Here is a 16,664-nt window from a genome sequence, read left to right as displayed (position 1 = left end):
TAGCCAGTGCAAAATTGCATATGTGTTCCTAGCTAACTCTATGTTGGCATAGTATGAAATGCACACTAATTACAGGAAAGATTTTCTCCTTTTCCTTCTGTGGATGCACAGGATAGTCCCAGTTTTAAGCTGCTGTCAACCTGGGCTCAGCATGACTTGAATTATTGATGAGGGACAAGCAAAGATGGTTTACCAATTGTGCAGAACTGTTCAGCTGTCTGCAGTTACTTATAGTGATCTACCAAAGGATTTTCTTGACTGCATGTCTGAGATGGAGGATAGATTTATTCTTCTTTGTCCTACGTGTGTCAAAAAATACAGCAAATATTAAAAAAAATAATAATTGTATCGTACTTATTTGTGTCTTGTAGTTTTTAACACTAAATCTCACTTGTTAAAAAGTTACAAATCACTGAGATGTATCTCCAAATTAAAAGATTTTATTTTCTTACTTCTAGGAAATTGAAAAATGAGCTTCTGGAAATGAGGAGGAAAGGTGGAAACCGTCATTGTCAACAGGACAACAGCAGGGTCTGTGTTCGCTGTCAGAAAAACCTGGGCTTAATCTTTGATAGAGGAGACCTGTGCCAAACCTGCAAACTTCGAGTTTGCCATAAGTGTCGTGTTGTAGGAACTGATGGACAGTGGAAGTGCTCGGTGTGTGCCAAGATTGCGTAAGTTGTGCAGCTTTCATAATTACGTTTAGGGATTACCACGATGTAAATAATTTTGTGCTGATGCTACTGTTTTACATCTCCTTAGCACAAAAGCATATGCATAGCAAGTACACAAGGGAAGAGGCTTATCTGGTGGTTTTATTTGCTGCACGATCTTGCAGTATCTTTTTTCCCAGTTCCAACGTGCTTGCTTCATGAAGAAAGCTGCAAGCATCACAGATACTAAGCTGTTGGTGGGAAGTATTCTGAAAATGATAGAAAATCAGTTACAAGCAGGGACAGGTCTATTAGCATTCTGAAGATATAAATGTAAAAATCAAATAATTCAAAATTAACAAAACAGAATTAAGTACAAGTGAGGTCTGTATGTTCTGATTGACATGATAGGTGGATTTGTAAGGAAAGAGATGTAAAAACTGTGAGTCCAAGCACTTCAGTCCACGTTTCTATCCCTTTTTTCCCCCCCGTGTTTATAGTAACTGAATATCTCTGCGTGAAGAGAGAGGGCTGTATTTATAATGTCTGTTAGTGAGTGTTCTAAAGTAAATTGTGCTATGGTGGGAGGTAAAACAAAAGGTGATTAGCGCATTTCTCTCAGTTGGAATATGGAGCATGGGGAATGGAGGGAGGAGGAGGGTAGCAGATCACGGTGCTGAAAAGCAGAGAGTCAGTATTCTAACACAGGATATCAAGGGGATAAACAGAAAGATATTTACTTGGTGTGTGCTTGGAAGAATTATTCACTTGATTGATATTGTAATATGGGTTTTTGCAGCTTGACTTGGTAAGATAACTATGAAGAAAAGGGGAAATGTTATTGTGGAACACAACTTGGTTATATATCCTGATGTAAGAACTGGGTGGTATAAGAAAAAGACGTGATAAAATAATCATGTTAAAGGGGGGAAAAATCAGAGTAATTTCAGAGGGACTTCTTTTACAGATCATCATGAGACCAATGAGACCAGGAAGATAAGACTTTTTGTAAATTCTATCAGCGAGTGAACTCAAATAGCTAGCTACATCAGGCTTTGGCTACCTAGAAAGTGAAAAATTAATACAGCTGAACATGGCCTTTAGAGTTTGTGTCTTCTAATTTAGCTTTGGAAGGTTGACATTTATTTTGTGCTAGATGCCTTAACCTTCTCTGCAGCCAGTGGGCCACATCCAGATGACTATGTCTCACCTCTTGAGATGAAACATGTAAAAGTTCTTGATTTTGTGAAATGGTTTTAAATTGGTAGAGGCCTGGCTCTGCTCCTTATCATTTACTTCAGCTGGTTCCTGAGATGATCTCAGTGCAGTGCCTTTCAGAAACCGTGGGGTGCAAGTGAAATGACCGAGTCAAGAATGGCAAACACAATACTACGCTTCAAAAATGAAGAAAGGAAGAATGGAGGGATTTGTTGACCCTGTCAAGTTACCTTTAATTTCTCTAAAAATGCTGAAACAAATGATTGCTGTGCTGTTTGAAAGCCAGGAGAAGAGGACAAGGCAATGATTAAGAGCTGGCTTGAGAACAAATAATGTCAAAATCAATTTAATTTCTTCCTTTGATAGGGTGACAGACCTTGTGAATAGAGGAGGATCTGTTGATATCTTACAGCTTGACTTCTGATACTTTCTCTTGTGCCATTCTAATATGCTAATAAACAAGGGGAGCTATGCCCTGGAATAAATTCTGTCAGTGTGATTGCAGAACTGCCTGGAAAATTATAAAGCTCCATTCTCAGAGTAGTTATGGACATTTTGTTGTCAAAAAAACCCCAACAACCAAAAACCCAAACCAACCAAAAACCAACAACAACGAAAAAAATGCAGGCAGTGGTATAGTGCAGAACATTTTCTGGCTTTTCACTGTTAAGTATTTTAGTTAAGGACTTTGATGCAGCAGATGAGTTTGCCAGTTACACCTGCAGGTGACACAAAGCTGAGAGATACTGTAGGCATCCTGAAGGACAGGATTAGAATTCATAGGGATGCTTACAATTTAGAGAAGTGGTTTGAAGGAAGAGCATATGGTGGCTCCCTACGGGTATGTGGAAGTACTACATTTGGGCAAAAATGCAGCTGCAGAAATATAGAATGGGGATAAAAAGAACATATGCAGCTGTTCCTTAGGAAAAGATCTGGGTATTGTACTGAATGAAAAGCTGAACATGATTCAACAGTATTTTCCATGGTAGAAAATTCCAGCATCACACAGGGATGTGCAAGCAGAAGTATAGCCTGTAAAATACATGATGCAATACTGTTTTATGTAGAGTACCTGCCCGGTTTTGTGCAGCACACTTCGTGTTGGCCAGTTGGAAAAAGTTCAGCAGAAAATAAGGATCACAAGCCTAGCACACCGTATGTCTAGAGTAATGGAAGGAGTCAGAAGTTGATATAGTTAAGATATAAAGAATCACTAACAGAGGCTGAAAGAAAAGCAGTGATTAAATCGACCTATTGAATAAGTTCACTAAGATATAGCAAGCTTTATGAGGCACCTGGGATATAATAGACAAGAGAAGTGGGGTAACGGAACGTTGCAGTCAAAAACATATAGCGCAGAGAACAAATGAAGTTCTATAAGAACAAGTAGTGCACATGTTCCCCAAGAAAGTTCCGCTGAAGTTCACCAACTTGTTGACCACCAGGGGTCTCGAAAGACCCCCAGCAACGAAGCGTGCATACAGAAGTGCCTTATGCATATGCAAATCATTTCAGGGAATAGTTGCTATGTATATTAGATTTTGTGGAAGTATGATGAATATGTATGTTTTGCTGTAATAAATTGAGGAATGCTGGTCAGGTAGGTGCGTGTGATTTGAGATAATAATCTCTATGTGCCCAGTGCTGCAATAAGAATGCCTGCCTTCTAAACTTACAAAATGACATCTAGAGGGTTTTCTCTTTGGCGTTTTTCTGGTATCAGAGTGTTTGGCCTAGGCAAGAGAAGGCTGAAAATAACTGAGTTTGAAATCAACAAAAGGTAGCTGCATCGAGGAAGCTTACAGGCTGTTCTATGAACTCACTTTGGACAGGAAAAGTAAAGTGATACTTAAATTGCAGTGAAAGGATTTTGGTTACATGTTATGAATATTGATATAACTTGGAAAGGATGCAGAATCTTGTTTTAAAAACAGGTTGGATAAACCTCTCTCATGAGAGATCTCATATCATGGAATGATATGAGTAAAGATGATCCTGTTTTGGGGCTAAAAGATGGATGAAGTGATATAACTTCTCAAAACATATGCCACATCTACTTGTGATTGTGCTGCAATTCTGTACGCCAAGAAGTGGTCTTAGCAGTCATCTTGGAAATTAATTCTGGTTGAAGCCTGCCTTTGTTCTGACAAACTGTGGTATAATTTGCTTGCAAAGTGCTAGACTTGGCAAGTGCTAAAGTTTTGTAGAGGTTGGGTATCTATATTAAATTAAAATATCTCTTTTCCTTTTTGTTCCTATGCAGTGTTTTTGCAGGACTGTAGTGACAGTTAATGATCTGTAAAATGCCTTTTATGCTGCTGGGAGTACACAGAGATGATATCTTCTGTGTGGGCAGCCTAGAGATAGAAGTTTGAGATAGGTATTTCAGTGAAATCACTGTGCATAGTTCTAATTTAAATTCATTCAGTTCTGCTTTCCTCTCTCTCAAGTGAGAAATGCAGGGATAATCGGGATTTTTAGGCTTTTTGAATTACATTTGAAGGAGGAGCTGGTTAAGTTAATGCAAATAGTCTTTGGCAAGATTAAAAGGCAGTAGACAAGGAAAAGAAAATAGGAATCCAGAGTTAAGAGACAGTTGTGCTGTATAAGTAGCAAACAAAAGGCAAGAGAAGGGGAAAAATCTTTTAGCTCTGTAGCATTGATCTGCATAAAGTGTTTGTGTCTGTCAAATTGGATTGTTTCATCACACTAGTGGCTTTGCAAAAAGTGTTAGGAAACTTTTTTTTTTCCCCCTTCTCCTTTTCTTTTAGCAACCTGAACCTCTCTGAGTGAGGCTAGGTTAATGTCCGTATCTGTAATGACTCTGGCACCTGCTATGCTGTTCCATTTTCAGAGCCAGGTTATGCTGTTATAATGTATATGTATGTTGTCATACATACTGTGAGACCCTTAAGTGGCCTTCATGAACTCTTCCCAGTTTTGGTGCTGTACTGTTTTTTGTCTGGTCTTGGTGATATGCTACTTCTTGTCTGTTCTCCCAAAATTATCCTCAGAAATGCCTATTAAGTGCCACTGGAGGAGATGGTGATAGTAGTAACCTGTACAAGTCCTGTTATATAGTCATCAATTATACCTGCAGGAATATGTTCAGAAGCAAGTTTTTCAGAACTGTTGGAAAGCCTACTGCATTACATCTGGTGTCAGCGAAGCGGGTCTGGTACTGGGTGTTGAGTATGTTCCTTCAAAGAGAGGTTGACAAGTATTACAGAAATTACTGCAGGAACTCCTTGAATTACACAGATAACCCAAACTAATTGCTGAAACAAAGAACTTCTTGTGTCAATAAAAGAAAATACAGGTAATATCAGCCAACTTCTGCCTGGTGATTCATTTCACGCATTTTGACCTTTCCTTCCTTCTGAGCCTGTCCACTTATAGCACAGGAGTTTGGGATACCTTTAGTACAGCAGAAGGACATTCTGTCACATAGCCTGGGATCAAATGTTATCATTGCTTTAACATTTATGGTGGGTTTATGCCCAGCTACCAAAAAATCAAAAAAAACAATGGTGACAAACTACAAGTAGGCTGACTTTGACCTGAGGAGGTAATTTCAAGATGTTCATTTGTTAAGGATATAGTGAAAGGATTTGTTAAGGATATTGTTTTCTGAACAAATTTTTAAAAAATCACATGGTAGCCTGATGGTAGCTGTAGGGGTGAGATATCAGTTTATTTAATAATACAATCTGTCTGTTCATCTGTCAAGAACATCATCTGGCAACAAGTGACTCTGACTTCTCACCTCCAAAATAATCTTTAAGCCATTTCATCTGCCATTTCTCCAAAGACTTGCTTCTGGTGATGGGGAAGCTCATCACAACATATCAATTGCATTCTAAAACACTTTCAAAAAGAGAATTAGCAAATTTGAGGAAAGACATTTAAATGTCAATAGTGAAAGATGTTCAACAGTATTTTTAAGTGTAACGAACTGAGGTTTACATATAAATTGTCTTAAAATTTACAGTTACTGGAAAAGGATATTGCCCTTGAATGTCCCTAAAGAGAAAGTTAGTAGATTTTTTTTTCCCCATGGGAGTTATTACCAGCTAGAATACAAAGCTGCAATATAAAGCATTTAAAGGTCAGGAAGGGTTAGAGCTAAGTCTTCTGCCAAATTCTTAGTTCTGCAGTTACTGAGGGCAGACCAAAACAGTTTTTATGCAACTGTTTGATGGTCACATTGTTGTAGTATTTGATGAAGTGAATGTAGCAATGCACTTGATGAAAGAGGAAGCTTTCTGCTCCATTCCCTGCATACAGGGAACTGATGTCATCAGGAACTTTCAAACATAGTTGCTAAAAGAAAACCTTTCCATTAAGGTTACTTTTCCCCCCTGAATCTTCTTAAAATGTGCTTAAAATTCTGCATCTAAAATGATCAATAGGTTGAGGGAAATCAAGTTCTTCAAGCAGCCTGCTGACAAGCTGATTTTGCATCTTGGTGCTGTCTGTGTTTCTTATTACGAATGTGTCTAGATATCTGCAAACAATGCCTTCATTTTGATTGAGTTCTTCAGCCTCGGTGGCCCAAGTTATTACAGCAGAACAAAACAGTAATGAGAAATTTTTGTTCATCTTTGAAATAATTGTGTTGTCTTGAAGTGTCATGAAAATTCATCAGTACCTTAGTAACATTTATTCCCATTAGGAGCCTAAAAATAAGGGCATTTCAAATGTTTTAGTATGCAAATGCTTTTCAGATTTCTTATAATTTCTTTTTATTTTAGAAATTTCTAAGCAAGTTTGCCTTCTTTTAACTGGGTCAAATTTTTCTATTTAATAGCCTTACAACATAATAAAAATTCTCTGGAGTTAATTTATGTTACAGAAATACTGTATGGAATTGAATACATACAAAGATGAGTGTGTATGTTTTGGTATGTTCATGTATAGACTGCATTTTATTCAGCCTTTGGTCTTGGCATTTTTTCCAGATTTTTCTCCCAAGGTGAAAGTAAGGTAACTTGAGGAACAGGAGAGGGAAAGGAAGCTAGGCTAAATCTCTTCCCTCTGCTGTGAATGCGGGTTAGGCTGGATGACCAAATGGATAGTGAAACTGTTTTACCAATCTGGGTTTTTTTCCCCAAATAAATGATTGAAAGTAACAATTGAGACTTTCCATCTTAAATGGAATTTTTATAGTTGGGCATTTAATCATGAAATGTCTTGCAAAAATGAGAGTGGAAAATAACAGGCTGAGTTTTTGGCAGGGATAGGCCACAGGTTATGTTCCATTTGTAAACTAAACAGCGTCTTAGTGAGGTTAATCCATTTAGTATGGGATCATAGAGGGAGAAGGAGCACGGAACCATGATGTACTCCCTCTCACATGAAGACATGAGTAGGTGGATCAGTAATTAATGTATGAGGACTTTAGCAGATACCTAAAGTATTTGGTACTAAACCTAGCTACTTGCACGTGATTTTTCTTTACAGTTTTCCTAGCCATTTTGAGTATAGGAAAGAGCAATCATGCAAAAATTGCTGCTATTACAATTCATAACAGTCTTCCTTCTTTCTAAAGCTACTGGATTCAGCATCTGTTGCACACCTTAGAAGGCCAATCTAAACACTGCTTTGGTCGAACACATACTTATTTTTTACTTTGTGTATGCTACGTGCTGAGAAAAGAAAGTTAAGAAAATGCATGCACATACTGTGATTTTTAGTCAGTATAGACCTTGGACCCATTTTAAAACCAGCAAAACCCAGACCTGAAAGCACTGATTTGATGTACTGTTGAGTAAATGCCCTTGCTTCTTTTGCCACTGAAACAGGTATTTAGATGGGAAGAGTTCATTTAAGTCCTGCATCAGAAATAGAAGAAAGATGTACTATATCAGTAGGAAAGGTAGTCTCCCCTTGTCATAATTATAAATGCATGAAAATAAAGTTATTATAAGACTGTTTAGGTCTCGCTTTTCAATTTTTGATTCAGAATGTCAAATGCAATTAAGAAATTCAAACTTCAAGTCAGAGACTTAGGCGATCATTTAATCTGAATTTATTTCTATTTCTGTGTAGAACAAAAATTATTTTAATAGGTGCTCCTGACATGTATGAATGATTAAGCTAACGTGAACACTAGTCTTCGTGTGAATTGTTCAGTACACGTGAAAAAAACATCTAATACTAGCGCCCTAGAAAATCAAAGCTGCAAAGCTTAGTAGTTTTCCCTGATTTCTTTAGAACGTGATATTTTTTGTAGAGGTGATCTGTTGGGTAAGGATGTTTTTGCTGAAGAGGGCTGCCAGCTGAAGGATCCCAACATTGACAGCAACATTAGTGATAAGAAGGATGAGGGTCTGAAGTGAAAGCTGAGGCCTCTAGATTTCTTTCACACGATGCTTGCAATGGGTGGTTATTGATGGCTGTTGGCTTTTTCCCTTTTGCTGTGGATAACAGGATTGGCTAGAGAAGTGAAACATTTGACTAAGACAAGGCCATACTCCCTTTATTTGCTGTGTTTCATGCCTCGCTTGAGGGAGTTGTCTGTGTTTTACCTCAAACCTGGTTCTCTTCGTGAAATCAGAGCAGAATGGGTGTGGGCATCCTCAAAGTAGCCCTGCCAAGGAGTTGGCACCTCACTTTAAAATATGGATCTTATTACTGCTTAATAAGGTCAGTCTGATGAATGAGATGGGCAATTCAGTTTGCCATCATTAGCTGAACCAGCACACTGTTCAGCTCCATCACTGTAGTGGCTGTCATGCTCCCTTGCCCACTTGTGCCTGCAAAAGGGTTTGATCGCATCCTCCCCTTTCTTTGGGGGTCCAGTTTGTGTTTGCCAGAGCACACGGCAATGATCCTGAACTTCCTTGGCCAAGTAAGAGGGCACCAGCTACGTAATTAGGGGGTATTTAATGGTGGCAGGTTACAGTCTGCAGAGAGAGATTATTAAGAGAAGTAGGTTGCTTATTTATCCTTTGCCAGAACATACAGGGGTCAACTGTTGTTGCCCAGACTAACCTATCTCTTCCCTGCACAGCTTTATGCAGCTGCGAGGAAGATGAGTATGGGGCTAGCAGCTACTACTACAAGGAGATGACAAGAGCAAGAGAAAGTCCTTCTGCACAGTAATCCTTCCTCACTCCCAGCCTGGTGCCAGACCTTCCCATCTTGCAGCCTGCTTTGGTCCCAGAGGGGAGGTGTAGGAGATGTTGTTCAAATGGCATGGGATGGAGTGGGGATGGAGAGAGGGAGACTGATGGTGAGCTCTAAGCTTGCGGGTGACCTATATTGTACCACAGTGAAGTGGAGGAGCAGAGGAAGGCTCTTTCCCAGGGAAGGATGCTGGGGGAGGACCTCCTCCCTCCACCAGCAGCACTGCCACTGATCCTTCCTTGCACAGCCCAGCAGCCCTCCATCCTCTTCCTTCCTGGCTTCCTCCCACAGCTGCCCCAACCATCTATCCCTTAGCTGCAGCTCCTTTGATCACTCCAGGGCCCATGCTCCTCCTTGAGCCCTTGGTCTTGCTACTGCAGGGCTGAATCTCCACATCAGATTATAAGACTAATATATGGTAAAACAAGCAGACACACTGGTCTCAGCTACTGTCCTGCCCAGGCTGAGGTCCTCTGGGCACTAGTGAATCAGACGGTACCAGACAGGTTTTCTTTCCCTCATCGCTGTTCACATCTGGCTAGAAGAAGTAGGAGATGGCTCCATGGGGACCCCGTAGCAGAGGGCTGGGCTGCCCCTCCATGAACTGCAGCAGCCCAGGCAGGTGGCACAAGCTGGGGTCAGGTGTGGAAATAATTGCAAGTTTTTGCTTGTAAGAGCCTGTAGCTTTGCATGGGGCAGCTCCCCCTCCCACTGCTGGAACCCTAGGGTAGGTCATGTCATCTCCTTCAGGTTGTCCTGTGCTTGGAGGAGTGTGAAGGTGCTTATCTGGGTAGTGAGGTGGGGAGTGCCCTGTCTGGCCTTGATCAAGTTAAACATTACTGGTAAGATACTGGAGATGAGTAAAATCTCCATCCAAGAGGAAAATGGCACTTGTGGAGTTCTATGGTCAAACCTGGGAGTAACTGAGGGGGAAAAAAAATGAATGAACCATGCAGTTCATATTGCAATGTGATACATAATTTATATTGCAGTGGAATATGATGGTGTAGTCAAAGGCCTGAAAGGTTTATGGTTTGATAGAAAATATTAAACTTGCTGTAAATCTTGGTATAAAAATAACTGCACAGAGAAGTGCCTGCTGTAAATGAATTGTGAAAATACACATTCAAAGAAAAAATGTTTTTCACACTAGCCGGACTGTGCATAGATTCTAATGCAGTGAATCCTTTCCAGTGTTTGTGTCTAACAATAGTAATTTTAAAATTCTGAGCGGAAACGTAGAGATTTTGTTAATGCCTCGCATAATGATGGATTGTGGTGATGAATTATAGAGGGTTTTGTCAGTAGTAGTCTGCAACAACAAGATAAGGCAATAATCTTTAATTTCTATGCTTGTGGGCATGTTTTGGATTTTGATATTTTTTTTTAATGACTCATGCAAAGGTGCATGATTCATTAGTAGGTTAGGAAGAACTGGTGATGTTAGGGTCTTTTTACCAATGGCAGGATCCTATTCTGTGATTTTTAGTATTTTCTCAAGTAAGACTCTCCATTCAGGCATGACTCAAAAGTAATTTAATAGTGAAGATATTGATCAGTGCTCTAAATACATCTGTAGTAATTTTCACGCCCAAGAGACTAGATGATTTCTTTTTTGGTATGGGTTTGAAATTAAGTTTCCTTATTGAACAGTAAGCAGGAACATGTCTGGAGCTAGATCAGTTTTAAAATTTTTTGGTTTTTTTTTTTAGTTTGTTTATTTGCTTTTTATTTGAGTATTCATGATTAGTAGCTTTTTGCCATCAACTGTATGTAGTGAGGCACTAGAGATGGTGATGCTTGACCATAATGAAACCGATTCAGGAAAAGGCTAATGATCAGCATAAAAATATACCTATGGAAAACAGCAATGGTGGTTAGGTCAGCTAAGAGAATTGAAACCAGAACAAGCAGCGTTATCCAGAACAGTACAAAGACAAAAATTCATTGCTCTGAACCTCTGACACATAGCTAATTCATAACAGCATTGTCATGTGAAGAAACTACGTATAGTGGCAGCATATGAAACTCAGAGATGAAAAATATATATAGGCCTGCAGCAACCTATATATAGGTTATATAAATATATATGTGTGTAAGTCCATGAACTGCTGACATGGCTGGCAGGAGCTGGGGGGTGGGGGGGGTCTCCCTCCATCCACTGTTGTTTCTACATTTCTTGCAGATTTTAAGAGATATTGAAAACTGTGAGGTTGAGTAGTTCACTATCTAAAGGACTAGGGAGATGGTATATTACGTGTTTTCTACAGAAATTTGGTAGTTTTTTGCAAACTGAATTTGTGTACTGAAAATTGTTTTTCATTCACAAAGCAAGATGATATTTTTCTGCTACATGCCCTGCTGTCCCAAGCTTTGCAATCTATCTTTTCACTTTTTATTTTGAACTGTGCAAATGTTGTCCAGAGTTTGTGAGCCTGATGGCTGGATGATGACCTAAAGGTTTAAGCAGGAGTTTTGGTTGGCCAAATTTGTTAATGAACATATATCTCTGACTTTTTTCTTTCCCCTCATATAGACAGCTACGGATAGTCACAGGAGAATGGTTTTTCGAAGAGAGAGCAAAGCGCTTCAAACAATCAAATCTTCTTGGAACTGATGTTGTCAGACAGTCTATCTTACGCAGATTCCCAGGTAGGGACCACAAGAGACAGATAGGCTCTTGCTTAATACATTCAAATCTTGTTTCCAGAGTGTTTGACTTGTATTGTATTTTATTCTCCACTGTTGAATATGTAAGTATAATTAGCATTTTAATCTTAATTGATTTCATATTTGGGTATTACTGTGCAGTGACTTGTGAATGATTAATATATATGAAAGGTAAGGTGAATAAATATTTCTGTGTAAAGAGCTACTTAAAATATCACTGTCCAAACAGGTGGACAGTATTATTCAGCTGCAAATCCAGCAGCTGAGGCTCTAAAAGTTCATTCTCAGTTTCTGCCAGAAAGTTTGTCTGTATGCAGAGATCTAAAACCAGCCATTTTTTTACTGTAGCTCTCTTATTTGTGATGGTGGTATGTAAAAGGTATTCCATTTTTCTTCTTCAACTCTGAATAAGAAAGATAAATGCTAACTCCTGTGCTGTATGCTGGAACATGGGCATCCTCCAGACTACTTGGTACTTCTCAATTCTCTCTTGACTTTCCTTTTGCCTCCAGTAAATTGCACCTGCACTTTTAGGTACAGTAACCAGTTTGGCTGTCTTGACCCTGCACAGCAAAAGTACCACGTCTGCAAGCTGCTGATGGTACCTTGCATGGTATCACAGGGTCACTGGTTTAAAAAACAGGAGTTTTGCCTGAATGCTGATACTTCTGTCTTCACTTAACTACATTACTCTGCACACAGAAGCTGTTACTGACGTAGTCTGTTTTCAGATGTAGCATTTATCAGTTTCAGTAGGAAGGTGATGGGCATGGTTATTTTGTAGGGGGAGGGACTGTATTTACTGTCATTGGAAAAATGCCTGCTGCAAATACACTGCTTGGCAAAACGCTGATCTTGCCAATATTGCTGTGCTTCGGAAGCTGTCAGACCAGCAAATATCTTAATGGTCTTTGGGTTTTGATATTATGCAGCCTGTCAAACTGGGTATTTTGTGATTTGTTACTTTGTTATTTGATAGGTATATTAAAATGCATTTAAGCCATTTTTCCCACACCTTGCTCCTAGTTGAACAATGTAATTAGGAAAGCATTGTTTCATTTAACACAGGAAATACAGTATGCCACAAAATTATATTTCAGGTCGTTTGTCTAGTAAATGATGTCAGTGATAAATTTGGAAGTGTAGTTAAAGACAAGAGATGATAATGAGAAACATTTCAAGCTATTTAAAGGTTTGTTCCCTTTTCCAAAAGGAAAAGCCAAAGAACCCCCCAATTTTTTTTCATGACACTAGCATTGGTTTTATCTAATATTGAAAAATGGAAAACCTATTTTTCTAGGTTGTTTGACATATGCTGCATTTTTTGTGCAAACATTAACTTTTTTGTTCCTTCCTCCTCCCATGAAGACACAGTTTCCAGTAAGGATGAAGGAAGAACATTTAAAGATCAACCCCAAGAGAATGAAGAAAAAAGGCCAGATGTATCAGTCTGCTCCACAAATGGGCATAAATCAATCTTCAGTGGACCTAGAAAGATAGGGTAAAACCTTTTCTTTGGGAAACTGGTAAATCGGGTAACAGCTGCAGATGGTTGGATGGATTTTCTTTTGAGTTCCTCCAGTGTTCCACATCAGTCTCAAACTTCCCAGGGTTAGAAACAGCCTTCGTTTAAAAGCATACTTACTATAATTAGACTGCTGTTTCCTAGGAATTGCAGCAGTAATTACTCTTCAGCTATAAAGGTAGCAGAAAAAAGGCAATTTTACTCCTGGATTTTTCTTGTTTATACTCGGAAGTAACAGTGTGTCCCTAAAGGCAGGCTCGCTGAAGAAGCAAATGCAAAAAGTAGTATTTGGAGGACCTGGTTTTTATGTATACTAGTTGTTTCTGCTAACAAGTCAATTTTCCTTTAGCTTCCATAGCAAATGCAATTTAACAGTCAAGCAGTGCCCCTTTTCTCTGTGTGACAATGAATAAACAGGTATGTTGCTGGTCATCTTGCAGTCTGTGACACATGTAACCCAATTTTGGCTATGCCCTTAGAGGAGTTCTTACTCTCAGGGGACATAGACAGATACATTCACTCTAGGGCTGCACGAGTGGTGTCTGGGCCTAACTTGAGGCTATTGGGCGAGTGGGAAGAAAAATCAGATGAACATTCATAACATTGTTTCCATATCATTGGAAAACTTTGTTTCTGTTGGAAGACAAAAGACATTTTGTTATGGGTCTTAAATATAGGGTAGGTAGCTTTCTACAGTTTTTTTTTACTTCTGAGGAGAGCTGAGTATGGAATTACTTATTCCAGTGACTCCAGAAGTTAACATGAATGATTTATCTCTCTTTAATATTGGGGAAAAGAGCATCAGAATGCCTCTGGCTTCTCAAATTAAGGTGAAGAAAGAACCAGCTTAGGGAGTCTAGTAGAACAGGACTTAGATGTTGCTATAAATCATGCTAATTGGTAGCTATATTAAAAGTGCATTGAAGTTTACTTTTCTAATCCTCGTTCAATTTAAATCCTTTGTGCAAATCTATTAGTCATATTCCCCTATGAGGAATAATTATTTTTTATAATTGTCTGTTTATTTTAGTGGTGTTCAGACTTTTTTCAGTTTGTGGTCTGAAATGTTTTCTGGTGGTGACACTCCCCATAAAGGAAATCTAATCCTACAAGAATTAGGCTTGCTTCCAAGTAGTTCATTATTCCTCCTCCTCTTTCCTTGTTCCTTTCTTCCTAAGGTTCCACATTCATATATCTTATGAGTGGATTTGTTTTAGCAAAGCTATTTTGTGGCCAACTGCTGCTGACACTTAGTGTCATGGGATGACTTAACAATCTATTGTTGTTTGTAAGTCTGTGAAGAATACTGCTACTTTTCAAAACTTTATTTCATTGCTTTCATTTCTGTCTTTTTAGGCCACACGTTGCAGGGTAAGGGGGTGATGCTATGTTTTTGGGAAACAGAGTGTTTGGGGAATTGATACATATAATTCTAGAAATTGCGAAGCAATCTTGAAGAGAAAATACATATAGTGTAATTTGCTAAGGGAAAAGACACGTACTTAGTAAAAAGTAATTTGCTGTGTATAAACTGCAAAAAAAAAGGACAGAGGGGAATTTTCATAAAAGACACTTCTTGTTCAAAGCTCGAAGTGCCCATGTCGAGTAGGAGGGATTTTTTAATAATTGTGTCTTAAAAAGCAGTTTATAGCAAATATGATGCTTTTTTTGTTCATATGAATCAGTTTAATAACCAGATTTGGTGCTCTATTGACCTTTGTATTCAGAGTTGTCCATAGGTCAGACAGATTAAATTAATAAAATGCACATGCCATGATATTGCAGTCAGGCTGCTGTTTCCTGGGAAAAAACCTTACAACTTTTAAAATCTTTTATTGCTTGTTTCATCAGGAAGGTAATTAGGGTGGTTACCAAAGGAGAAATTACAAATGCAAAGGATGAAGGTGAAAGAAACACGGGCTCAGAAGCTGAAACCCAAAGTCTGCGCAGTGGCAAGTCAACACCTTGCTCTGAGAGGTGAGGAGCAGAAATGTGGTAAAGCTCATGCCGGGATGGACCTAAGGGTGTGTGCCAGTCCTCTGCGTTGCGTTGTGTTTTTGAATGCTCAGCTTCAGTAGTAGCTGAGAAGCAGAGCTTATGGTTAAAAAAAAACAAACCACAACAAAAAATCAAAAAACAAAACTAACAAAAAAATCCCTACCCAACCCCCCTAAAAATTATCTCCATCTATCTTCCTTTTCTCTCCTTGTGTTCAGCTGGTGATTGTTGTTGGTACAATCTCCTTTGGTTTTTGAGGCCTTTAATTGATGAACTGTGTTCATGTTACAGAACTGAGGCCCTTTGTTCCAAAGTGTTTTGTCAGTAATGACATGTTAATTGATTGTAATTTATATTTTCTTCTTCAAAGGCTCTGTTTGCCCTTCTTTTCCATGATTATTGTCCCAGTTATTTCTAATAAAATTCCATTTACTCTTCTGGGCTTAAGACATCTCAGTTATTGCCTCTGATGGCATTATAAAATGCCAAGTGCAACATTATTCTCAGGTCCCACCTCCAAAATGAAGCAAAAAATAGCTCACATTTTTCTTGTTCAGTTGAATAGTCTATACTGGGTGTAGACCCGCATTCTTTTCTCAGGTGCACACACCTAGAAATTTTACAATCTGGATTGAAAAATTATAATAATTTGCTGTGAGATCAAATAGAGATTTCTAGCTCTAAATCAGTGATTCTGGGAGACTCCAAATAGATATATAGGAACACAGGATATCAGGTAAAATGAACATCGTGAAGTTTAATTCACCCACAGATGAGCCTTCTTGTTTAAGCAAGAGCTTGCTTCCCTTTGTTACCTACAATTCAAAACCCCATTTGCTGGACATTCTGCAACATGCCCCAAGTTGATGATGACAATCTTCTTGAAAGTTGGCAATTTGATTTTTTAAATTTTTTTTCCTCTGATGCTGCCATACATACTAGCTGAATCAGCTTTATAGCTGGTTTTCTTCTTTAATTCATACGCAGGTTACTAAGGGTTTGGGTTGGTGGGGTTTTTTTGACTAAGCTAATTAGGCCTTCTGTATCTAGCCAGATGCCTACCCAACTTTTATGAGACCAGGAGTAGTATTTTTGCTGTTTTTCTGGATTTGTTTTGCTTTTCATTGAATAGAGATGAGTGAAGGATCTGAGACAAAACCTCAGGAATCTGGTGTCTGGGCTGCTTAACACTAAGGTTATGCAGATTTCTCTAAGAATTTAACAAAATAAGGACAAAAAGGATGCTTGTGAGAGATCTCTGTGGCTGTTTTGATGTGCCAGACTGCAAGAAAGTTATCATGTAGTTAACCATAAATGAAGCAAAATAATTTTGTCCATGTGGTAGAATTCAGTACCTGATACAAGCTTTGCATACAGACATAGAAGGATAGAATGAAATAGTCAATAAAAATAACCTTTATGTTTGATTTGCTTTGCTTGACTTTCACATAAATCATCCATTTCTA

The 16,664-nt window shown here is 38.7% G+C and overlaps 1 protein-coding gene across 2 annotated transcripts in view; it reads left to right on the top strand.

Annotated features, from left to right (window-relative positions):
- Positions 1 to 16,664, top strand: part of SYTL5 (synaptotagmin like 5) — a 94,397-nt gene that overhangs the window by 43,017 nt on the left and 34,716 nt on the right. For both annotated transcript variants that reach the window (XM_056329425.1, XM_056329427.1), the window contains exons 3-6: positions 459 to 674; positions 11,542 to 11,657; positions 13,044 to 13,176; positions 15,052 to 15,177. In XM_056329425.1, coding sequence (XP_056185400.1) covers positions 459 to 674; positions 11,542 to 11,657; positions 13,044 to 13,176; positions 15,052 to 15,177 — 591 coding nt within the window. The remainder of the gene's footprint in view (positions 1 to 458; positions 675 to 11,541; positions 11,658 to 13,043; positions 13,177 to 15,051; positions 15,178 to 16,664) is intronic.

Source organism: Falco biarmicus, chromosome 2 (genome assembly GCF_023638135.1).
Source record: "Falco biarmicus isolate bFalBia1 chromosome 2, bFalBia1.pri, whole genome shotgun sequence".
Taxonomy (NCBI): Eukaryota; Metazoa; Chordata; class Aves; order Falconiformes; family Falconidae; genus Falco; species Falco biarmicus.
Note: the sequence above shows the minus strand (reverse complement) of the source record. Positions and strands in the feature narration are given on the sequence as shown.